The sequence below is a fragment of the Lepidochelys kempii genome, chromosome 6, assembly GCF_965140265.1.
Source record: "Lepidochelys kempii isolate rLepKem1 chromosome 6, rLepKem1.hap2, whole genome shotgun sequence".
Lineage (NCBI taxonomy): Eukaryota > Metazoa > Chordata > Testudines > Cheloniidae > Lepidochelys > Lepidochelys kempii.
In genome coordinates, this window is record NC_133261.1 from 19,270,497 (window position 1) to 19,295,643 (window position 25,147).

Consider the following 25,147-nt stretch of genomic DNA (forward strand, 5'->3'; position numbering starts at 1 on the left):
CTGACCTGCCACGGCTTGGGGAGGAAATGCTGTGCTCGTGTCCATGCTGTGCTTTTTCCCTGGATGTGGCAGTGACGCTGGTGTCCGGCAGGACGGGCTGGAAGTAGGGCTGGCCGCTGGCGCAGAGCGGCCATCCAACAGATACACTGGTGCTGGTTTCTGTGGCGCATCCAGCATCTTGCTGAGCACCCACTTCACCGCATAACCATTTATCCCTTAATAAGGAACAGGAGACAAACCAGCTCATCCTCCAATTGCTCCATGTCTTCTAACCAGTTCTGTAGGGAGTAACAATCAGAGAGTGACATGATCAGGAACTGCCATAGGCAAATGTGTGAAGGCGGAGGACCGTATCAATACCTCACAGCTAAGCGGTTCTTGTAGTGTCTCCCTGTGACACACAGAGCCCTGAGAGACCACCCCCGAAATGGCAGGGCTACTGCTGTGTACTTACAGTGGCAGTGTGGCTACAGAGCTATGCATCTACACAGCGTGTAACGATGCTGGCTTTGGTGGGACCCAACTGAGAGTACCAATTCAGGACAAGTTCCTTAAAGCAGGGCAGTTACAGCCCAAGGCTGGGGGTCCTATGCACACCAAGGCAAGCCAAAACAACCAAACAGAGAAGACTTCAGTTTTACCCCACTGGCTAACCATAAGTCACACAAGCAATTCCCTTAGACACTCCAGTTTTCCAGTATCACCACCAGTGCCCCTCGTTATGGGGATGAATGGTTAAGAAAACCAATCCCCCAGTAAAAGAAAAAAAGGTTCAGGTTCTCCTGATCCCAAAGGACCAAGCCCCAGACCCAGGTCAATGTACAAATCAGATCTTACCCACAAATCACACTGTTGCCATTCCTTTAGAATCTAAAAATCTAAAGGTTTATTCATAAAAGGAAGAAGATATACATGAGAGCTAGAATTGGTTAAATGGAATCAATTACATACAGTAATGGCAAAGTTCTTGTTTCAGGCTTGTAGCAGTGATAGTATAAACTGTAGGTTCAAATCAAGTCTCTGGAGGACATCCACAGCTGGGATGGGTCATTCAGTCCTTTGTTCAGAGCTTCAGTTTGTAGCAAAGTCCCTCCAGAGGTATGGAGCAGGATTGAAGACAAAATGGAGGAGACGCAGCAGCCTTTTATAGTCTCTTGCTTTCTTTGTTCCAAAGACAAGCTATCCAGCAACTGGCCTGGAAAAACCTCAGAGTTCTGTCCATAGGCATGTCCCTGCATGCCTTGCTGAGTCCCAAGGTGTATCTGCCTTCTCTTAATGGGTCAATTGTATAGCTGATGGTCCTTAATGGGCCATCCAGCAGGCTAGGCAGAGCTGACACCAAATTGTCTGGGGTGTCACCCAGAAGCATAGCACAAGTTTGAAATAGACAGGATAGAGCCAATACTTATAACTTTAAACACAAAAATGATACATGCATACAGATAGCATAATCATAACCAGCAAACCATAACCTCGTTTTAGGCACCTTATTTGACCCCCTTTATACAAGATTTGGTGCCACTACAGACCCTTGATTGCAACAATGATCTATATGGTCCCAGTTCATATTAATAACATCACACAGTGTTATACCTGTTTCCATCAAAGCATATGTGGGTTCTTGGACACGAGTAGGTGAAGCCCATGGGGGCATAGGCATAGAGTGAGGGGGAAAAACTCTCACCAACATAAGCTCTAAATCAGACCAGTCACATTAAAAAAAAAAAGATCCAATGCGGATATGACGTGGTGATTACTCCAGAGGTTGCTTTTCCCCATAAAGCTGAATCCAAGGCTCAGGGAAGATTCCCTTTAACCTCAGTGGGCTTTGGAGCAGACCCGTAAAGCCTATTCCTGACCAGACAAAGTCAAAGGGAGTTTTGCAGTTGACTCCAATGGCAGCAGTATTAGGCCTATAGAGCAGGCGAAATTCCCTAGCGTGACAGGTTTCAGTCGGTCCTCCGAGCCCCTAGGGGGCGATGGAGAGCTATGGGCCCACTGGCAGGCCTCCGTCACACCTTTCGGGCGCTGGGGAATTAGCGGGGAAGGCGCACAGTTCTGCTACCCGAGGCCGGCTGGCCGGGGTAGGGGAACTCAGGCCCACCCAACGCCACTGCGTTCCAGCCCAGGGCCCGGGCAGTGGCGGGAGGCGAAGGTCCCGCCACCGGGTCAGCGGGGGCCGTCCGCGCCCGCTGACCACACCCCCCCCCCACGGTGCAGTTCTGCCCCTGGGCTACTTCCTCCCTGGTCTCTCAAGCGGGTCTCTCCGGTCCCTCCAGCTCGTCCGGGTATCCGCTGCGGGCAGCTCCAGCTCCCTCTCTGTGTTGGGCTCTCACTGGCCCGGGCTACAGCCGGGCCCCTCCAGGTCCTCTGGGTATTCAGCAGCTGGCAGTCCTGGTTGCCACAGGCCTTCCTCCCCGTCAGGTTCCTCCTGGCCCAGGGCCTCCCCTGGGTCGGCAGCAGGATCGCGAGGGAGCAGCCTGTGTCTGTCTCCCCCCCGGTGCTCTCCTCACTGGGCAGAGGGCCCCGCCCTTTGTACTTCCTGTCCCACCCCTCCCCTTCCGGGGATTGGCCTAAGCTTGGTCTGGCCCCGCCCACTCAGGCTGAGAGGGTGGCTCTTTACCCTCTGGTTTGGAGGGGAGCCACCCTGGCTCCCTACACCTAGTAAGGTTTAATTTGCTCTTCACACCAGCTTTGCTCAGACGCAGCTGTCTGGACATGGGGCCGTGCAGGGGAGAATCACCCCTTAATGTGTTAGGGTCAAATTCCACCGTCAATTACCCCCGTGCAACAACTTTGGCTTCTCCAGGAACTGTCCTGCACTAGCCCTAAGATCCTAGGTCTTGTCCATGTAACGTCTGTGCTTCAGTGAAGCTGCACAGATGTAACTGAGAGCAGAATTTGGCCCTTGTGTCACAGCAACCAATTGTCTCCACCCTAGTCTGGTAAGAGAGGAATTACCACGTAAAACAACCCAGGGTTAGCAGGATAAACTGCTGCACGGCTGCTCCAATTGCTATAAACTCACACACTGAAACAGCCAATTCAGGGCCTCGGAGCTCAGCTGCCCTCAGTATGAAAGGGAACAAACATGTTTCTTCTGACAGAAATATTTTTAAATCAAAAGACAAACATAAGCGGTAACCCCCATGGAACAAGGGGAGAGGAGGAGCATTTGGAGACAGGTGGGTGACCTCTGCACTCTCACTGCTAGTTACCTCTCAGCCAGGCATTACCAGCCACCAAGCACCTCGTGGCAGACATGGCCTATTGAATTCTGTCTCCACAAGCATGGGAAGCTCAGATTTCTGGCCAATAACTTTTCCAGTGGTCCTGGGGCTCTCCCTTAAATATCTCATGTCTCAGGATTATTTTAATATAAAATTTATATAAAATCCACCTGCACTGTCAGTTTGGCCTGAAAATTGCTAGGCCAGTAGAGATCCTAGGGTGGAGTTGGCAGTTGAAACTTCAACTCATTTGGTCAACGGGCTTTCGGGCTACAGTCCCCCACTATCACCAGCCTGCCCCTCTCCAACATGACCTGCTTTTAAAATGTGTATTTTCTTCTAATTCTTTTTAGCTCAGAGCTAGGCAAAGCCCAGTCCAGCTTCTTCCCAGGCCAACCCCACAAGCACATATGAGCTCTCTGTGTCTCACTCCACCCCATAGTCTGTGTGTTTGGGGGTATTTTAATCAGTGCGTGATAGGGTCTGCAGGTGTGTGTAGCTGTGTGAGCAAGTGAGTGGCTGTGAGGTGAATGTCTTCACTTATGCTGCTATATTAGTCACGCACCAGGCATAGCTGGAAAGCAGCATCTGTATGGGCACATCAACCAGGAGGTTGGCCATGCCTTAATCATCTCAGTGTCCAGTTTTTTTGTTTTGTTTTCCACTCCCAAATGGGTGTTCATGGTCCTTTATGGCCACCTACAGCACCTTTCTGATAAAGCCATGAACACCCAGAGAAGGGTAAACAAACCCTCTTTTAGCTGCCCAAACAGACATTTTGCCTGGACAAGCTTCTTGACCATAAAGGATAAGAAACTGGGACCCTGAGAAAGTCGTCTTGGAAGCAACCCTGAGGACTCCCCCAGCCTTGAAGAATGGGAGAATTCTTGTGCACAGGAGAAGCACAAACTGTGGCAAGAAATACAAACTCTGAAGTGCAGCATTAGTTCTTGATTCATGATCTTTATTGAACTGCAGCAAAACTGACACAGAAACATCCATTTGGTATAAACAAATGTTGGAGACAGACACAGAATGCTGCCTTAATGACGGGAATTGTATGAAATTGAGGTGAGATGTCAAGGTTCCTCCCCCACTCTGAACTCTAGGGTACAGATGTGGGGACCTGCATGAAAACCTCCTAAGCTTACTTTTACCAGCTTAGGTTAAAACTTCCCCAAGGTACAAATTAATTTTATCCTTTGTCTTGGAATATCCACTGCCACCACCAAACTCTAACTGGGTTTACTGGGAAACATAGTTTGGACACGTCTTTCCCCCCCAAAATCCTCCCAACCCTTGCACCCCACTTCCTGGGAAAGGTTTGGTAAAAATCCTCACCGATTTGCATAGGTGACCACAGACCCAAACCCTTGGATCTGAGAACAATGAAAAAGCATTCAGTTTTCTTACAAGAAGACTTTTAATAGAAATAGAAGTAAAGGAATCACCCCTGTAAAATCAGGATGGTAGATACCTTACAGGGTAATTAGATTCAAAACATAGAGAATCCCTCTAGGCAAAACCTTAAGTTACAAAAAAGACACACAGACAGAAATAGTTATTCTATTCAGCACAATTCTTTTCTCAGCCATTTAAAGAAATCATAATCTAACACATAACTAGCTAGATTACTTACTAAAAGTTCTAAGACTCCATTCCCGGTCTATCCCCGGCAAAAAAAGCATACCGACAGACCCAGACCCTTTGTTTCTCTCCCTCCTCCCAGCTTTTGAAAGTATCTTGTCTCCTCATTGGTCATTTTGGTCAGGTGCCAGCGAGGTTACCTTTAGCGTCTTAACCCTTTACAGGTGAGAGGATTTTTCCTCTGGCCAGGAGGGATTTTAAAGGGGTTTACCCTTCCCTTTATATTTATGACATGAGGGGTAGGGGAAGAAACATACAACAAATAATGACTGAGCTATTGGAACAGGATCTGGATCCAAAGATGGTTCCCGGGTCACCCCCCTGCAGTGAGAAACTAAAAAGGTGTGTGGGGGGGTGTTACCAGACCCCTCCATTTCATAATCCCAGAGCCATGTTGGTGCAATGGCTCCCACTCAGTCCTCCAGCTATATCTTTATGTTCAAACCAGGTTTTATCTTTTTCACAGCATCCAGCTCTGCCTCCATCTCTGGAGTTGGATGGCCAAAGTCCACCCTGTGGGGAAAATAAGGAAAGAAAAGGATGTTAGTTCTCTCTGCAGACGTGATACCTGAGCTCACAGTCCCTTTCACTGTGCTGCCGACCACTGGGTTCTTTCCCATCTGCTGTCTGAGCTCACAGGATCCGTGTCACTGTCACGGCCCTGCCTGCTGAGCTCACTGCCAGCAGGTGCCTTTCCCTTGGGTGGGGGGGGAGGAGAAGCGCTGGTACAGTCTGTAGCCTGGTCTGACCACCACACCCCACTCACCCTGGGAGCTCTGGGCAGGGACAGCAATGTCCTTTCTGCACATAAAGGGCTGGATTGCGCAGCCCTTGCTCAGGGCGGGGAGCACTGACTGACACGGACAGTCCCATGGATCGCTGTGGGGCTACTCAGCGCACACAGGGAGCAGGGGCTGCAAAATCCAGCTCAGAGACTCTCTCCATGGAAGCAGCCTGATCTCAGCTCTCAGTGCTGCAGGGGCTCCTCACGCCCCCTCCCCACAGGGGGTGAGTTTTTATCTGCTGTTGTGGTGCTGCAGCCTTGGCCTGACACTGCTGAAACTCCACCCAGCGACAGGAAGACAGTAATATGTCACTCTTGTATTTACTGTTACAGCCAGTTCAGGAGAATGGGGTTTGTCTGTCTGCAGCCAGTTTGGGAGAGCAGGAGCCAGTGCTCCAGTTCAGAGCATGGTGCTTGTGATGCTGATAAACCAAGGGCCAGCTCTGGCCAAGGCCATAGGCGTCAGCTAAGAACTGACAAACTCATAGCTGGAAGCCAGACCAGCTGATTTGTGCTGTAGTATAGTTCAAAATAGATGTTAAATGTGTTTTGTGTTTAAATTTAAAGAAAAACCAGTGCATGGATTGTTTTAACTTGTCTGTACCCTGTTATACTGTAATAGCAAACATTTGCATTGTATATACCGAAGTAACTCATCAAACAAAAAAGAAGTCTTGTGTAATGCAAATGAAGAACTCTAGCAGAAAGGTGTTAAATCCTGCGCATTCAAAACAAATGGTCATTGTGTGTGAGTTCAAAGTCTCTAAGAGCATTCTTCTTTTCCCAGGGCCGCTGATAGGGATTGCGGGGGAATAAGGGGCAGTGGCGGCGGCTGGAGACCCGGGCCCTTTAAATCGCTGCTGGAGCTCAGGGCGGTGCAGGCCGGGTAGTGCTGTAGGGCTGGCTTTTGCACGAGGCCCAACCCCTTCCAGCCCCCAAACCTTTCCCAGGGGCCTGGCAATTCTGTTGGCAGCCCTGTTCCCACCACGAAGAAAGAACCCACGTCCAGTCAGCTTGGTTTCTGTGAGAACTTATAAATACAGACCCACGGAAAAATTCTTCATTTCTTGATGGTTTGGATTCTAGCAGGACAGAATCTTTTATTTGTTCTTATTTTTATTCTCATTTTCGTTACCACTAGTAAGTGGTTTACACCCATATGTGCCTCGTTCCTGCTCTGTACATCTTCTAAAGTTCTTCTCCATTTGTGCTGAATTGAAATGTGATCAATTTGGTTCCCTGTTCTGTGATCTGATCACCTCCATCTGTACTACTTTTTGAAATGATAGACTGTAACTCACTTGTACATACATTTTATCTGCTTTAACCTCTCAGTACCTTCCATTTCTTTTTCTTGGGGTAGGTCTACACAGCAATGTAAGCCTAGGGTTAGTGGGACTTGAGCCAGTGGACCTGTGTCAGGGAACCCTCGGCTTGAGCATCTACTCTGCATTTTAACCCTAAATTAAGAATTTTCTGACCCGTGCTCAAACCTAAGGCTCTGTCGTCCACATTGCAGTGCACAGACCCCAGTCAAAGTAACCTTATCCCTGAGTACCGAGTGCATTTCCACCTCCACTGCCCCAGTTTTGACACTCTAGCCCTACAAATGTGTTTCACTGTTGGAAAACGCTGTTGTCCACCTATTTCCTAACAGTGACGGTGCTATTGATGGGATTCAGGTGCCCGTAAGGAGCACACGAGTACAGAAACTGCATAATTAGCTCCTTTGGTGGCTGTCTCAATGGAACGACTGCCAGCTAATCTGAGAGTTGGGCTCTGCACCTCTAGGCTGAATCACAATGGCAGGAAAATGCCCATGTGCTCCTGTTTTAAGGATAATTAGGACGTCAGTCTCCAGGATTGTCAGACTAGTCAAATGAAACTTTGTAATTCTTAATTTTCAAAATGAGCTGTTTAATGAAGCTGGTTTTGTCTGTTTGTTTTGACATTTGACATAACATTTCAAAACAAAAATAAGGTTTTCAGAGAAAAAACCACCCACCCACCCCAGGCTGGCTGCTGCTGCGGAGTGGTGCACTGTATCCCCAGGGCTTGGGGTGCAGCGTGCTCCAGCTTCCCCCAGGGATACCTTATCCTTGCCCCCCCTCCCCCCGCACCTTGTGAAGCAGGGATAAGGGATCCCCGGGAGGCTGTGAGGAAGTTTTGGTGCTGACCTCCACTCACCACCCTCACAGTGCACACTGACTGGGCACCTCTGCATATGCAGCCCCAGGGAACTCTGAGATACATCTGGAGGACTTTTGAGACCGAGTCAAGCCAGGGCCATATGCACACAGGAAACCAATAGGACTCAGACCCTAGGTCCCCGCTTAACACAGGCTTGGACCCTCCAGCCTTGCAGTATCCTGTGACCCTAGGTTCAAGCCCTAGGTTAACACAACTGGTGTGTGGCCACAAGGGGGACTAGGGGGCACAAGCCTGGGCTTACATTGCTGTATAGACATATCCTTAGTAATAAATCTCTAAATAGCTTACTATAGGATTGGCTGCCAGCTTCCTTGGTGTGAGATCTAGGATACAAATCAACCTTGGTGAGTGATGTCTCTCTTGGGAGGTGTCCACGCTCCTAATTCCCCACATACAACTTGACAATCCCGGTCTAAGGAAAGGGTAGTGCTCGTCAGGGCCGGATTAATTTTTTATGGGCCCGGCGCCAAACATATTTGTGGGCACCCCTGGGGAATGAAGGGGCCAGGGGCAAGAGCACAGTGGGCAGGGTGGATTTGATTTAAATCATGATTTAAATCACTAGTCAGGAAGACTCGATTTAATCATGGTTTTCTACATAAAAGTGCATTCTTGTTGGTTGTTATAACCTTAATACATATAGGTTTCATTTTTAGAAGGTACACACTATACATTTTTAAACAGTGATTTATTTTGAAAACTTTTCAGATGAGTTTTACAGCTATATCAGAAAATGAATGATTGTTTGGTTATTTCGTTTACCAAAGATAATTGAAGCAGATATTTATGAAGTCATTGGGAGGTGAACTATCTCCAATTCCACAGATTAATCATTAATATTTGGAGGATTTTCTTGCCATGCTGAATTAGGAGGAGAACATCACCAGACAGACATTTAAATTGTTTTATTTAACTAAAACAACAACATTAAGTATTCTGGATTTTTTTCTTCAACAGCAAACATAATATTTTAACAAAAAAGCATATGTCCCTCGCTTCTCACATTTATCTCCAGACTTCTTCTCCTTGGCCAGATCTATTCCACCCCCAACAATCTTCTATTCATTGAACTTTTGGAAACTTTTCACTTTTAAAGAGAGGTAAGGGGTTGACTCTGTGTACACAAATTTGCAGAGGAATAATAAAGTTGAGGTCTGTTATTTCTTGCCTCTATATATTATTTATTTATTTAAAATATACTATAGAATCAGAATTTATAATCCCTATTCCATGATGAGATATAATGTATCTTAATTAAAACTATCTTTAGATAGATTTTTTCCTCAAAAATCCGATTTAAATAAAAAAAATCCGATTTTTTTTTTACAAAGCCATTGATTTTTATCCAACCTGACAGCTGGGCATGGTGGGGGGGAAGGATTGGTCCCCAGCTGGAGCGAGGCAGGGGCCAGGGCAAGATGAGCACAGTGGGGTATGGGGGGAGGATTAGTCCCTGCTGACTGGAGCAAGGCAGGTGCCGGGGGCAAAAACACAGTGGGGCGGGAGCTAGGGTTGGTCCCTGGAGCAAGGGAGGGGCTGGGGGTAAACTGTAAGCACAGCAGGGCTGGGGAGGGGGTAAACAGGATCCTCCCCACCAGCCCTGCCCACATAGAGCAGGTACCTACCTTCTCCCTGGTTCTAGCCCATTCTCTTCATCTCTCTCTGCACTGAGCTGAGGGTGGGGGTGCACTGAGCACAGGGCTGGGGATGCAGGGTCTGGGAGGGAGTTAGGGTGCAGGAGCAGGCTGGGGGTTGGGGTGCAGGGTCTGGCCAGGAGCTAGAATGAGGGAGGGGGTTCAGGATTGGGGCAGGAGGTTGGGGTGTGGAGTAGGGGCAGCTCCCATTTGGTGCGAGGGGTGCAGGTGGGTATGCGGGGGGGAGGGTGCAGGAGCTCCCATTTGGTGCTCAGGGTGGGGGTGGGGATGTGTGTGTGGAGATGCAGGAGTCAGGGCATAGGGTGTGGGGGGGCTGGGTATGTGTGGGGGTGCAGGAGTCAGGGCTGGGGTCGTGGGGGGTGCAGGAGTCAGGGCAGAGGGCTGGGGGGGGGGTGTGAGGGGGGTGCAGGAGTCAGGGCAGGGTGTGTGAGAGAGGGGTGCAGGAGTCAGGGCAGAGGGCTGGGTGTGTGGGCTGGGGTCATGGGGGTGCTCCCAGCCCCCTGCCTCGAGTGGCTCATGGCAGGGGGCTGGAGGGGATATGCCCTGATTCCACCCCTCTTCCCCAAGGCCCCACCCTCACCTCTTCTCCGCCTCCTCCCCCTCCCTCGTGCCGGCAAACAGATGATCAGCGGCAGGGAGAGGGAGTGAGAGGGGGAGGGGTGGGAACCCAGCATGCTGGGGGAAGAGGCGGGGGTGGGGGGAGCTTGGTTGCCGGCGGAGCCTGCCCTGCTGCAGCAGGACAGAGCCCCAGGAGCCAGCAGCACCAAGCTTCTGCCCCCACCGGAGAGAGCGGGGCGGGCGGAGAAGAGCGGCCAGGCCAGGGCCCCTTTGGAGAGTGGGCTCGGTGCCATGGTAAATCCGGTACTGGTGCTAGTGTGACCCACCTTGCCCAGAGTGGCTCTGTCCCCCTCTAGTGGCTGGACCACATGAAAAAGTTGTTGCTGAAATCACTCAAGTTTGCAATACTGACAGTTCCCCACCCCGACCTGAAAACATGACGAAAGGCGAAAACTTGAAAATTTTCCCTTATTAAAAATGGCCGCCATCTCCTATTACTGCCATTGAGTCTGAAGCCAGCAATATGGCTGCCGTTTCCCTACCGTCCATCTGTATGTGGAAGTGAGGCTGCCCTTGATAAAGTTGGCTGCCACCTTCCGTTGTTTACAATGAGATGGAGGCCCAGGTAAAATGGCTGCCATTCTGGTTCGGGGGGCTAAACAGGGCACAGGGACTGTGAAGAGCTCCAGAGACAGGGCTAAAAGCGGATGGGGCAAGTGAGGGGGAGCAGAGCACTTGGGGGAGAAGTAGGCAGATTTAGGGGGTGCAGGAAAATGGGCTGCAGGGCAATGTGGGGGGCAGGAAGGAGGGGATTGCAGGAGTTTGAAGGAGGAGGTGGGGTATGCAAGTGGTGGAGTGCTGTCTAGTCTCTGGCTGAGACATGGTGGTTGGGGACTCAGGGAAGTTCTGCTTCTTGGAAAACGGTAAACCAATCCCATTGTACATTTACTGTAACTTTGTCGCTTATACCCTTATTTGAATAAGTTTCAAATTCTTTGATAAGTATATCTGTCACTCATCAACCCTAAAAAGTAGTATAAGTTCTATGTGCAAGTGTGAGGTCAGTGTTTCTCAATCTATTTACAATTCAGCCTTTCTTTTATCAAAGGAAATAAACATGGATGGCAGACAATCAAGACTGTGAGAGGAAAGGAATAGAAGTTCCTCTATATTATGGGTGAAGACAGACTAAATCCAGTCTGAGCAACCAGGGAGAGGCACGAATTTTTGTGTACACTGAAGATTGGTTTTTCAACCTGATGTTATTTCACTCACGTTGGTGTAGTAGGAAGAGAGCTTGAGACATCAGCCCTTGTATCAGAGGCCTGGGCTAAAGTAGTCGTCAAAGCTTTGCTATTATAAAGCAAAATCAGGCTGTGACCTGGAGGCAGGCCCTGTTGACAGAATTTGGCAAGAACAGGGCTGATATTGCAGAAATACACATTCCTAAGAATTGCTAGGCAGTGAACACACACACACAAGCACATTCCAGAAGGGCGGTACCAAAACACCTCGATACCAACACATTCCCCAAAGATAACAGGAACACATTGACCCATTTTAAAGATAAGGTCAGGATGACAGCACGATGAATAGAGATGTTTTGATCAAACCAACATGTACAAAGTGGCACCTAGCCACATCAGAGGGGCAATACGTAACTTGTTTGTATCGGTGTATAAAATGGAGTCTCAGAGGGCGTGTCTTTGGCCCACCAAGGGCAGAATGGAAGGTCCTGCCATTCACTGAGCTGTGTGCATTATCCCGGACACACATGTGTTAGTGTAACTGTAGACACTGATCTGGGGAGTTAGGACCATGCTTCGTTGGTAATAAACCTGGCCGGGTGCCTCCGCTATTGAAACGGGTCTTGGTCTCTCACTGGGCGGTTCCATTGAGGTCTGCTGTGCAACAATCTGCACAGAGCTGGGACAGCACACAGAACACACACGCAGCCAAACATGTGACTACATTTGGCAAACGAGTAGAAGGGAGTTAAAAAGTTAAGACACTAAAAAAACCACAATTTGATATTTTTAAAAAATTTTCAAGGGTCTAACTCATGATTTTTGATCTCTTGATGTTGGCAATGCTGGGTTGTTTTTATTTTCTTAAAGTAATTGAGTTTGTAACATCAAAATATGCTGCATCTGGGATTTGCTAAAAAAACACTGGACTCTGTCCTCAATTCCACCAAGTTCACACTCAGCACTGATGAGGAGACTGAAGAAACTGGTGATAAGCCACCTCTGCACTGCCCTGATCCTGGGCCAGGTGGGGGGACAAAACGGCCTCTGGTCTAACATAGAGGAACCTCAGGGCCCTAAGATATACAGGATGCTGTGCCAGCCTAGGATAAGTGGAGCACCATGCACTCTGCCCCGGATATACACCTCCATACTCCTCCACACCTTCTACCTGGAGGAAGAGTGATGCAGGGAGTGGGTGGTACAGAGTGGGCTGTACCTGCTTTCTACCACCTGAGGATTACCCTGAGTCAGGGGGATCCTTGGCTGCCCCTTTAAAGCAGCTGCCCAGCTGCTTTCCCTGCTCAGCAGGGACTCAGGCCTGAGACCACTACATTGTTCAATTGTCTAACTAGTAAAATACAAGCAGTGAACACATCGGTGGGTCTCTATTCTTCGCCTGGGGAGCAGAGTGGGGCTGGTCCATGGCTGGGTTCCATGCACTGTAAGACATTGTGATCCTGGTACACTGAGTTTAACTTACAACATCACAGTGATACCAGGCACACACTAAAGGGACCCAGCTGTTACTTACCCCAGTCTCTGCAGTTTGCAGTTTGGATGTTTCAGCCCCTCACACAGCTGCCGCATTCCTGAATACTCCAGTTTGTTCCGCCTTAGATCTAGGTATGTCAGGGTCTGGCTGGTGCAGAGAACAGAGGAGAGATCCCCACAACATGCAGCATTGAGACCACAATCGCACAGCCTGCAGGAGACAGATGTATACAGAGTAAAATGACTTGTGTATGCCCCATTCTCTGCATCTCCCCTCACTGAGACCCATGTGTATCTCCAAACGGATTCTTAATTCAGAGACAGCGGCTAGGAATAATGTTATCTACTTATTTTGATTGAAATAATCATAAAAAGACACCTACTGAAAGTTACAGGTCCTTAACATATAATTAATTATATAAAAATCCCCTGTGTTAAGAGAATATTAAGGCTGCAAGATCAAGCACCCAAAAGTTAGGAACTGCCAAGCTTTAGGCTGCCTAGGCAACCTTAATTTAGCTCCTTTCTGTGTGTGCATTTTGATACAATCTGGGCAGGGAATTCTGGTCGCTGCTGGTGGTCGGGGTGGGGAGAAGTGGTGAGGAGCTCTCCCTCCTCCCCCATACTGTTCCTGCTGTCCATCCGCCTTCCTGCCTACCTCCACCTGCTCTGAAGATGCTGTGGAATCGTTGCCTTTTTTCTTTGCAAGGGCATGCGGGTGCATGTGCTCCCCCTCAGACTTTCCTCTTCTTTCTCCCTTCAATTTGCATTAGTGGATTGGTGGGCCTCCTTCTCTTCCCTCTGCCTGCCCAGCAGTCCCTTCCGCCCCACCTCCAATAGTGCCCCCTTGCAGTTTGCTGACCCCATCTCAGGGGGTCCCTCTTGTGATCCACTTTCCCCCATGGTGTGTTGCCTGTTTCCTCTGCCCTTCCCAACCAGACTCCTCGCTACTTGCTGCCTTTTGCCCCACCCAGCCCCACGTGTCCTGTGCACCCATGTGTGCCTGTGTAGGTGTTTCTCCCCATTTTGTTTAATTCCTACTCAACTGCACCCCAAGCATACCCACTTATATGCACCCCTTCACTACCAGTGTGGCTGGAGAAGCAGGCCCCACTCCATACTGTTTACAACAAGCTCCCTTGGCTTTTCATTTATCAGATTGATCCCACCGTTGACGTTTGCTCCCTCCTCACCACACAGCAGTGTAGTGCAAAGGCTGGGGAGCAGTGTAGTGGGGACAAGTTGTTAGACTCTACACAGGCTCCAAAATGCAGCACAGACATACCCTCAGACTCAAATTCCAAGCTATGTGTCTTGCTGACGTTCAAATGTGCCCCTCCCAGCCCATCTGCTTAGCACAGCTGGGTTCCCCGCTCCCAGAGGGGCTTTCTGGGTGTGTGAGAAATGATCTTCCTCCCTTCCCTGTATCAGCCCCACCTGCCATGGCAAGAGGTGGGTTTACAGGGCTTGGTAGCATGAAGGGATTCACAGTGAGTCCTAGAGAGTGCTCCTTTTAGTGTGTTTCAGAGCTGGGACACAGGGGTCTCCACCCCAGGTAAATGCAGGCTCCTGTCCGGGCTAGAGCTGGGCACAGAATGGGTTGTTCAGTTTGCTGGCAACTTCAAACAATTACAATAATGTTTCATTTAGAGTTGAATGGAAAATGAAACTTTTCAAAATTTTTGATGAGTTGAAAAGTCAGAAAAAAAAATTCAAGTTGAAACGTTTCATGTTCACCCATCTCAATTTTTTCATTTTGATTTCAGGCACTTTTACCAATAGCAAGGGAAGACTAGATTAACCATATGGCTGGAGGAAATGCTGGTGGTGCCCTCTGGGTAAGTGTTAGTCCAGTGTGATCTGTGAGTCCTAGATACAGCTCCCCACAGCCCCCAATGAAGAATGGATTTAAATTTGGGACTACAGGATATTCTGGTGTGGGGCTTTCTCAGTCTCTCCTATTGAAGTTCCACTTTTTATAAGTAATTAAATAGCTAGTGGATCAGGGACTTGAACTGAGGTCTCCAACCTGCTAGCTGAGTGCCCCAACTCATCCATGGGCAATAGAGTCATTCTCACTGTCTTTCCCTGGCCCAATGACTATTCACTGTCATTAATTAATAGTCATTCTTACCACTAAGAATAACACAATACACTCACACCGTATTCCTCATAGTCACACTGTAATGCAATCCCTAACTCTGTCCTCCTACTTTCCCATGGGGTAAATAGCGCAGCATGCAGTTCACCTGCACATGGATGTCTGGCAGACACACATTCCTGAGATCACAGTAAAAAAATTGCCTTATAGTGTGATTGTGAAGCACATGGTGTGTGTTGTGTTACTGTGCATGTTCTCAGGTGAGACCAAACTTTTCTGATTCCTTCTCCCCCAAAGATGAGGGACTATTCCCTTTGTCCTCTGATTCCTCTCAAGGGTCTTTTCTCTTTCACTGGGTCTGGTGATTACGGCTTAGATGTTTACTCCCTCATCTTCATATTAAACAGGAAGTTTGGGCTTGCACGGGGCAAGCTGCAGTGGTGCTCAGCGCGAGAAGATTTCCCTGGAAAAGGAATAAGCAATTTAAGGGTTGAAGCACTTTCCTGGTACGGATCCCCTGCTATCTCTTGTTGTTTCCTGGCAGGCTGCTACTAAAAGGATCAGGTACCAGGCATGCCATGAAGGATTCTGTTTTCTAGTCAGTTTGCAGTTAGAGAAGGTGAACCGCCAGCAGTTTGACTTCTTATAACTGTAGGTGGATTTTCATCCTTACACCAGGAAAGACTCCTTCTGCAGTCTACTACTGTATGTGGAAAGTCTTCTGATGCTGGGGAGTTAAACGCTATTAGAATCCCAAATCAAGCCTTTCCAAAAACTCTCACAGATTTTTGTATGGTGGCTTCCATCAAAGGTTTTAGCCTCAGCATCTTTTGAGTACAAGTAGCCCCTTGGGAGTTTGAAGGGTTTCTCCTAGTAAAGATAGTTTGGAATCTCACCTTCACATTGCCAGATTTCAGAAGGCCATGGCTAACCTTTCTCCTGTGGTTGGAAGCTCCTATCAGTAGCTGGACATTTAACTTGGTTCTGCCACATATTAATGGAATAGCTCTTTGTATCAGTGGCAACCTCATCCCTATACTTCCATTCAAGATATGTTGCTTTTTTAAGTAGTGGCAGTCCTGTAATACCATGGACAAATCATACTGAATTAAAATAAACCTTACTGAATTACATGTAATACCTTTGGGGTCCATTGTATTAAAGTGTAATTGTTTGTGTTACTGTGAAGATTGCATATAACTTTGCTAGGGGGACAGGGTATGCTAATGTAATTCCTCCAGTCAGAAGCATTTCGAAGCCACTGTCTGCAAAAGTTTGCATATACTAATTCAAACTGGAATCTCCAGGGACCCACAAACAAAGAAAAGACTTTGGCATAAATAACTTGTGTTTAAACTGATTCAGGGCCTTCTTCCTGATCCAGCAAATGGATAGGACCTCTGGTCCACTGAGGGTCCCAATCCCTAGGGAGGGGTAGAAGGACTTGGCCTAGTGAGACCCCAAAAAACAGAGTTCTCATTCTGAGCAAAGGATACAAGAAAACTCCTGGGTGGGGTTTTGAAGGACTGCTACTGCCAGAACCCATGTCGGAGGGGGTGATCTCTGTTACACTTATTAGCATGAATGTTGGTTCTTTTATTATTTGTAATATGTTTTCTCTATAGTGCTTTGACCTTCGGAATAAAATATGTTTGCTTAGAAAGAACTGCATGGTAACTTATAACTGGGGCTATTATGCTGTGTATTGTCTCTGAGGAGAGGAGTGAATCAGACCTGCTTAGGCAGATTGTTGTTTGCTGGGAATAACACAGTGATGGCAGGGAACTGTGGAGCCTGAAAATATCCCACTCAGAAAGGAGAGAGACATGGGCCTCCTCCCAGGAGAGGCAGTGGCCAGGGGAGTTGGAAGCCTAAGAGGGGGTGCCCTTGATGGATCACTGAGGGGAAATAATGGTGCAATTCCCTGAATTGTGACAATTCCAATCAACTTCTCCAGAAGTTAACTGTGTTATCTAATAAATCCCCTTTTCTTCAGCTTTTACCAGACAAAGTACTGGTAAAATAGTACTAGTACCAGAACTATTCCAGAATTCCTGCCTAACAGAGTTCTCCTTGTCATTTCCATCAAAACACTGCTCTCCTGAACCTACCCTTCTTAAGAGTTCAGATGTCTACAGGGCCATCAAATTCTCCCCATGCAGGACAAAATCTGATGCCTTGTTCCTCTCCTCTGTTGGAAATAACAAAGGTCTCAAAAAACTTATAAGGCAATCAACTCCAGATGGGTCAGATTTGCAAATCTGGAAGCCTATAGGAAGGCTCAAAAGACACTGCTATCAAACCTCAGAGCATGTTCAATAAGATCAGTCTCTAAATCTCAGCAGATAGATGAGGTCTATAGAGTGACCGCCTGACAATCTCTGCATCTTATGACCAGACACTACAAGTAGATCCATAGTCACTAGATGCTGCCTTTGGTCTCCAGGACTTTCAGACTGCTATTCTTCCTTGATTTGTCTTCTCATTTCATTCTGCTTTCCCTCCCCCACCCCCTTTTTTTTTTTTGATAGACTGCCTGATACTTCCCATCCCTCAGTCTCCAAACTAGTGGATTCTGGAGAAGACACATTTGAAGTACATTGTAAATATTTGTTACTTAAAATTAGAGTAATTCAATTTTCTTACTCAGGTCTTCAGATTTTACAGAGTTTAACCTTAATTATAAAATATGCAAGTCTGTGTTGTGTGGGACATAAAGGGGAGGAAGAGAAGTTGGGTGTCTTCAAGTTAAACCCTAAAATCCTATGTCCTTAAAATGTGAATCATGGACAAAAATCAGGGCAGCATTTGAGAAGGAAGTCCAGGCTCTATCTACAATCTGGGGTGACCAAATCTTTTTAATCCAACTACAGGCAGAGATTGGGTTTAGTCACAGAAACCCCTTCTAAAACTACTGGGCCCTAAATCCAGAGAGTGCCTCTTGACTACATCAGGGCTCCAGAGGTGGGAATTGCTTTTAGGAGCACACCAATGCAAGCATGCATTTGAGTCAGGGCTCTCTCCTAGGTGGGCAGATACATTGTCCAGGTTGCCCTGGTTTAAAGCAAGCAGGAAACATCATCTGTTTGATGCACTTTGCCTAAGTACTGCACTGAGATATCAGTAAGAGTAGAATCTAAAAGCTCATCTTGTAGGCAGCCTTAGCTATTCCCCAAGCCTCAGATGAACCTTTCTTGGGAGAGGTGCAGAGAATTCTTGGTAGATAACTGTTACTCACAGCTTCATTGTCATTCCAGTAGGACTTATGCCAGCATTGTTAAAGAAGTAGAAAAATGGACATATTCGTATAATTAAGATTACGCTGCTGGTACGGACTTCCACAGGGTAGTCTAGATGAGCATATTACCAGTTCAGATGTGGATTCACTTCTTGACATCTATAATCAAAACTACCCTACTCCAGTGCACATAGAGCAAAATCAATTGACTGTGGACAGAGTAGATCTTAAATGACATTCTCAAATTTTCCTGCGGTTGTTAGCCTGGAGGACACAATACAAAAATTCATTCTCACAGCTTTGTTGTTCCCATGTTTTTTCCAGTTCATGCAACAGACTGTCATCAAGGCATACCCTGAAAACACAGACCACCCTTTATCAAACAGGATGACTAAGCCCTTAGTGTGTTGTGGAAAGTCTGAGGCATGCCTTGTGGTAACTTACACAACAGGGCTCATCAGCAGGGGCCTCCTCTCAGATAAATTCCAGGGGTGGGGGGTGAAGTTGTGACAGCATATAGAACATTATATGGAGTTACATTACATCTTAGAAAGGCAGGGAGTGGAAGACATAATGGAGCATACAAACCTATGGAAAGTCCAGTGGGAAGCGGGGACAACTGCCCCCTAGAAAATGATGCCCCTGCTGGTAAGTATGAGAAGATATCAATGTGTTTTTACAGCTTTATGGAGAGGTACCCATTTGGGGAGAAGAGAGAAGCCAGGATCAGAGATTTGGGCAGCTGTGCACACTGGGGTATCCTGATGTGTAAACAGCATTTGGGCAATCGCCCATACCATGGGTGTCTCCTTCCATGGGGAAGGAGAACAATAAACTAGGAAGACCTGTTTTGTTTACTTCCCCACCCTGGACGGAATACAGTGCAATGAGTTGACACCTATTCCCTGGCTAGAGACTGGGCCCATTTGCACAGTACATACGAGTCACAAATGCTTTTATAAGAATAACCCAAGATGGGAACCTTTCAGCTGCGGCAGAAGAAGCAGATGGTTCCTACATGTCCTGTTATTCCGCAAGCCAGTTCTGTGGATGAACTCACTGTGCTGGCCCCATTATTCCAGGACAAGATCCCAAAACCTGGACCCCACAAAAATGCCAAAAAAATGCCATAGAGATTGGCTGTTACAGACACGGCCCTCAGGGGATCCTTTGCCTTCTGTAATTTATTCTGTAACTGAGATAACTCAGAGCTTGTTGACTTTCCTGTATGGTGTAAGAGGACAAAAAAGTGCTACATTGTCTAAACAAAGTAAAAGAAGCAGTGAGAGGCAGAAAGGCATTCTTTAAAAAGTGGAATTTAAATCCTATTGAGGAAAACAGAAAGGAGCATAAATTCTAGCAAGTGAAGTGTAAAAATATAATTAGGAAGGACAAAAAAGAATTTGAAGAACAGTTAGCTAAAGACTCAAAAAGTAACAGCAATTTTTTTTTAAAGTAAATCAGAAGCAGGAAGCCCACTAAACAACCAGTGTGTCCATTGTGCGATCGAGGTGCTAAAGGAGCACTCCAGGAGTAGAACGCCATTGCGGAGAAACTAAATGAATTCCTTGCATCAGTCTTCATGGCTGAGGATGTGAGGGAGATTCCCAAACCTGAGCCATTCTTGTTAGGTGAAAGATCTGAGGAACTGTCCCAGACTGAGGTGTCATCAGAGGAGGTTTTGGAACAAATTGATAAATTAAAAGTAATAAATCACCAGGACCAGATGGCATTCACCCAAGAGTTCTGAAGGAACTCAGATGTGAAATTGCACAACTACTAACTGTGGTATGTAACCTATCACTTAAATCAGCTTTTGTACAAGATGACTGATGGATAGCTAATGTGATCCCAATTTTTTAAAAAGGCTCCAGAGGTGATCCTGGCAACTACAGGCTGGTAAACCTAACTTCAGTACCTGGCAAATAGGTAGAAACTATGGCAAATAACACAATTACTTTACTTAAGCAAAGGAAACTGTCATGGGATTAGAGGGAAGGTGCTTTCAGGGATCAGTAACTGGTTAAAAGATAGGAAACAAAAGGATAGGACTAAATGGTCAGTTTTCAGAATGGAGAGAGGTAAATAGTGGTGTCCTCAGGGGTTTATACTGGGACCAAAACTGTTCAACATAGAGATAAATGATCTGGAAAAAGGGGTAAACAGTGAGGAGACAAAATGTGCAGATGATACAAAACTACTCAAGATAGTTAAGTCCAAAGCAGACTGCGAAGAGTTACAAAGGGATCTCACAAATCTGGGTGACTGGGCAACTAAATGGCAGATGAAATTCAGTATTGATAAATACAAAGTAATGCACATTGGAAAACATAATCCCAAGTATACATATACAATGATGGAGTCTAAATTAGCTGTTTCCACTCAAGAAAGCGATTTTAGCGTCTCTTTAGGGTAGTCTCTGAAAATATCCACTCATTGTGCAGCAGCAGTCAAAAAAGCTAACAGAATGTTGGGAATCATTAAGAAAGGGATTGATAATAAGACAGGAAATATCATATTGCCTGTATAGAAATCCATGGTATATCCATCCTCTATATAAATACTGCATGCAAATGTGGTCGCCTCCATCTCTAAAGAGATATATTGGAATTGGAAAAGGTATAGAAAAGGGTAACAAAAATGATTAGTGGAACAACTTCCATGTGAGGAGAGATTAACAAGACTGGGACTTTTCAGCTTGGAAATGAGATGACTAAGGGGAGATATGATAAAGGTCTATAAAATGACTGGTGTGGAGAAAGTAGATAATGAAGTGTTATTTACTCCTTCTCATAACACAAGAACTAGGGGTCACCAAATGAAATGAATAAGCAGCAGGTTTAAAATAAACAAAAGGAAGTATTTCTCCATACAATGCACAATAAACCTGTGGGACTCTTTGCCAGATGATGTTGTGAAGGCCAAGACTATAACAGAGTTCAAAAAAGAACTAGATGAATTCATGGAGAATAGGTCCATCAATGGCTATTAGCCAGATTAGCCAGGGTTGGTGTCCCTAGCCTCTGTTTGCCAGAAGCTGGGAATGGGCAACGGGATGGATCATTTGATAATTTCCCTGTTCTGTTCATTTTCTCTGGGGCACCTGGCATTGGCCACTATCTGAAGTCAGGACACTGGGCTAGCTGGACCTTTGGTCTGACCCAGTATGGCCATTCTTATTTTCTTAAGGGGAAGGAGCTGGGATAATAGATATCAGGAGCCCAGTGAAGGGAGTTGCACTGTTCCCAAATGTTCCGACAGCTCAGGAATGTGGCGTTATCTCAGCTTCTCCAAATTCAGCTTATCTTTTATTGCTTGGCTGGACCTAGAATGATGATAATTCCCAGCTCACCAAGCTAAACATCTTTGGGTTACAAACACCACACTATATTTCTGTCACATCGGTAAGAAGTTCTGTCTTCTAGTCCCTGAATGGGCAAAGCTGCCCATCTGTCAATACCCCATCCTGGTCCCTGATCTCTATGTGAGTTTTCTCTTCTCTCACACTACACCGCTATTTCTCCATCCCTCTTTCCTTCCTCTCATTCTCTTCCCCCCTCACCCAGTCATGCTATGGGACACTGACCTTTCTGAAAGTACATCACATTTCCCACTCCCACCCCCCACACACATCTTGGTGGGTCTGCCAAGACATATATAAAATTAACCTTTGGACAGTCCATCACCCTTCTCCTCACAAGCAGCAACTTGCCTGGCTGGTGATTTGCAGGCTTCATAATTGATTTGCAGGCCTCATACGTGATTTGCAGGCCTTTTTGTGGCTGTTGTCAATCAAGGGTTGGTGGGTGATGGTGCGGAGTGAGCTGTCACTTCCACTTTCTCCAGAGACCCCCTTCTCTGCAGCACATTAAAGCCACAACATGGGGGGAGGGGTGGAAAGGGGCACTGCACCAGGCTTACATGCCACCCCTATTAGATGACCTAGTACCTCCCCCTGCTAGTGCAGGATTGCTCTCTACAACATGTTTTCCTGTGAATTGTCTAGTGGAGAATTAAGATGTCCCAAGTGATGGAGCTTCCATCAGTTCTATGTGGAGACTATTTTTATGGGATAGTAGATCTCACAGCAGACCTGTCAGAGCAACACAGCAGTGAAGCGGTGTATCTTTCCTCCCCATCTCCCATGCCACCAACAGTGATTTACTCATCCTCCACCCTGCTACAAACATGGCAGGCTGGGAACATATGGTGAGTCCTTCCTGCAAGTGCTGGAGGGACACTTGATTTTCAGATTCTCCTTGTAACTGCAGGGAGCAGACACCAGATATGCACCCTGTTGAGCACTTTACATAAAGGACACCTGTGAATGCAAAAAGGAGGCCAAACGTTACTTACCGCAGTCTCTCTAATCTGCAGTTTGGCTGTTTCAATCCCTCACACAGCAGCTGCACGCCGGCATCTCCCAGAGAATCATTACCACGCAGGTCCAGCTCTGCCAGGCTCTGGCTGGCTCTGAGAACAGCAGCGAGATCCCCGCAGCCAGCGGCTGTGACATTGCACTCCTCCAAGCTGCAGGAGAGAGAAAGGCAGAGAAGGGGGATCACGGTGTGAACGGGCTCATCACAGCTGGTCTGACAGGCCCGCTCCGGGACCAATCCGCATCCAGAGTGAGCCAGAAGTCCTGCTACAGACACTGACCCAAGCCCCACTCCTTATCCACTGAGAAACCAGCAGTGGGTGGAACTGTCTGTCTAAACTCCACCCCTTGCCTTTTACCCATCACTCATGAACAGTGGGAATGGTCTAGACGCCTCAAACCTCTGCCATTGACGAATAAGGAATAAGGTTTGGGATGAGACTTCCTTGCTGAGTACTGCCCCCTCACCCTCTTCACTGACCAACCAGAATTCAGAAGAGTAAAAAAGTCCTGCCACTGAGCTCTTGACCAGCCAGGCTGGACTTGGCACTGATCAGCCCGGGAATGGTGCGACCCAATCAGAGCAGGCCCCACCCCAGGCAGCTGGGCTAGGCTCAGAGCAGGAGGAACTGGGAGATCCTGACCCTCCACGCCCCCGGCACTAGCTCTGCTGCTGCCCTGCAGTAAACTCATGTCTCCTGTCTCTGCCCCCACCCCATCAGCTCTGACCCTCAGGCCTGGGGAGGGGAGGCAGCTGGCAGGCCCAGCACTGGCTGCATCACACCCACATTCCACTGAGACCAGGGACAAAAGTGGGGGAGAAACAAAGAGCGGAAGATCCCCATGGCAGGAGGGTCCCCAAGGATTAAGGAGGAAAGAGTCCCTCAAAGGAGGGCAACTGTGTGACCCTGTTATACAGTTGCCAGGTGTCCAATTTTCAACTGGAAAGTCCAGTCGAAAGGGGACCTGTACCGTGTCCGTCAAATGGACTCACCAGACACAAAAAGTCTGGTTACTGCAGGTGGTGGGGAGGAGGTGCGGGGAGGTGATGGGTTGTCAACCCATGCCAGACCCTGCTCATTCAGGGCCTCTTCATACATACATCTTGTAGGTAGTCAGGCTCCACATCATGAGCTGAAGCTCCCATCCCAGCCCTGGAAGCACAGGGAGCCAAGCTTGCAGAGGGAGATGGGGTGGTGGAGAGGACTGAGTGTCGAGGAAGGGGAAGTTGTAAGAGCAGCTAGCAATGGGGGGAGTCAGGGAGAGGAGTGAGTGGAGGGCCTCAAGGGAAGAGGCGGAGTATGGGGAGGTTCTAGCACTCTTGTTATAATGTCTGGTTTTCAGAAATTAGAAGATTGGCAACCCTACTCTGTTGGCAGGGCTTATTCCAGAGTCTCTGGTGGGGTGATAAAAGCAGAAGTTCTGCTGGTTTCTGTAACCCCCTTGCAGAGCCTGGGCTCCTGATGGAGCTGCCAGCCAGCTGAGTGGGTAACAATGGCAGCAGACCACCTATGACCATGTGCACCTCAAAGACCACCTGCAATCATGAGAATCTTTGCCCTCCTTCAAGGACTCATAGCAAGCCCCCTGCACTCCCAAGCATGAGTCCTCTCCACCTCCAAAAGCTGCTAAATCTTGCACACATGTTGAGACATCCCTCCCACCAGAATTGTCACCTCCATGGCCTCCTTCATCACCTCAGTTGCCTTAAAAATATTTTTACTCTGCCAAATAGAGGGGAACCCCAACATTTGGGAGAGAAAAAAGCCCCTGAATTCATACAAGGGAGAGAAATCCACACTTCTTGGGGAGTGCCCATTTTGGAGGCAGGAAGAGAAGAGCCTGCAATGGGGGTTAGGGGAGAGATTCTAAGATTGGGTTGAATGGGGGAGAAAAGCCCCAAAGGTGTATGTGGGAATCTGAGGGGATAAACCTTACTTTGGGGAGGAGTGAAGTGAAGAGGGCATTCAAGCTGAAGCAGAAGAGAAGGACCCCATCAAATTTAAAGGTTAAAAGAGAGAGAGGGGACACCTGAGAAGGTGAGGCAAAAGAGATCCTAAAGTTGTGGGAGGACTTTTGAGGGGAATGGACCTCACTTGGAATTAGAAGGAGACCCCTTCTGCCACTCAGCGGTAATAAAGGGAGTAAGGAAAGAACACCCCTCCAATAGAGACACCTTGAGATATTCGATTAAAAGAGATAAGGCTAAGGCAGATTTGGGAAATACCCACCATGGTGCAAAGAAAGAGAGACCTCCAAAGAAGAGCACCTAAGTGGAGAAAGACTGTAAAGAAAACAGGGGACACCCCTGGAGGACAGAGGAGAATTAATAAGGATACAGAGAGCAAGACAGAAAGAATTAATGAAGTGTGGAGGGAGTCGGGAGCAGCAGGAGGAAGATGGAGTGAGGGAGGAATGGTAGGAAAAAGAAAACAGCTAAATTTGAGGGCAAACATGGACACTCAAAAGACTGAAGGAAAAAAAGAGACAGAAAGAGAAGAAAATATCTGAGCAAAGAGAGAAACAACAGAACAAATACAAAATAAATTTTAAAAAAGGGAGATAGAGGCATGTCAATTTTTTAAAAAATATTTTATATAAGTT

General features: G+C 47.3%; 1 protein-coding gene across 1 annotated transcript in view; it reads right to left on the minus strand.

Annotated features, from left to right (window-relative positions):
* Window positions 1-4,750: 4,750 nt before the first annotated feature.
* The window catches only part of LOC140913584 (NACHT, LRR and PYD domains-containing protein 12-like), a 182,259-nt gene continuing 161,862 nt past the window's right edge, over window positions 4,751-25,147 (minus strand). Inside the window, exons 10-12 of the mRNA XM_073350311.1 lie at window positions 22,522-22,695; window positions 12,867-13,037; window positions 4,751-5,390 (exon numbers count right to left, since the gene is read on the minus strand). Coding sequence (XP_073206412.1) covers window positions 5,303-5,390; window positions 12,867-13,037; window positions 22,522-22,695 — 433 coding nt within the window. The 3' untranslated portion in view covers window positions 4,751-5,302. The remainder of the gene's footprint in view (window positions 5,391-12,866; window positions 13,038-22,521; window positions 22,696-25,147) is intronic.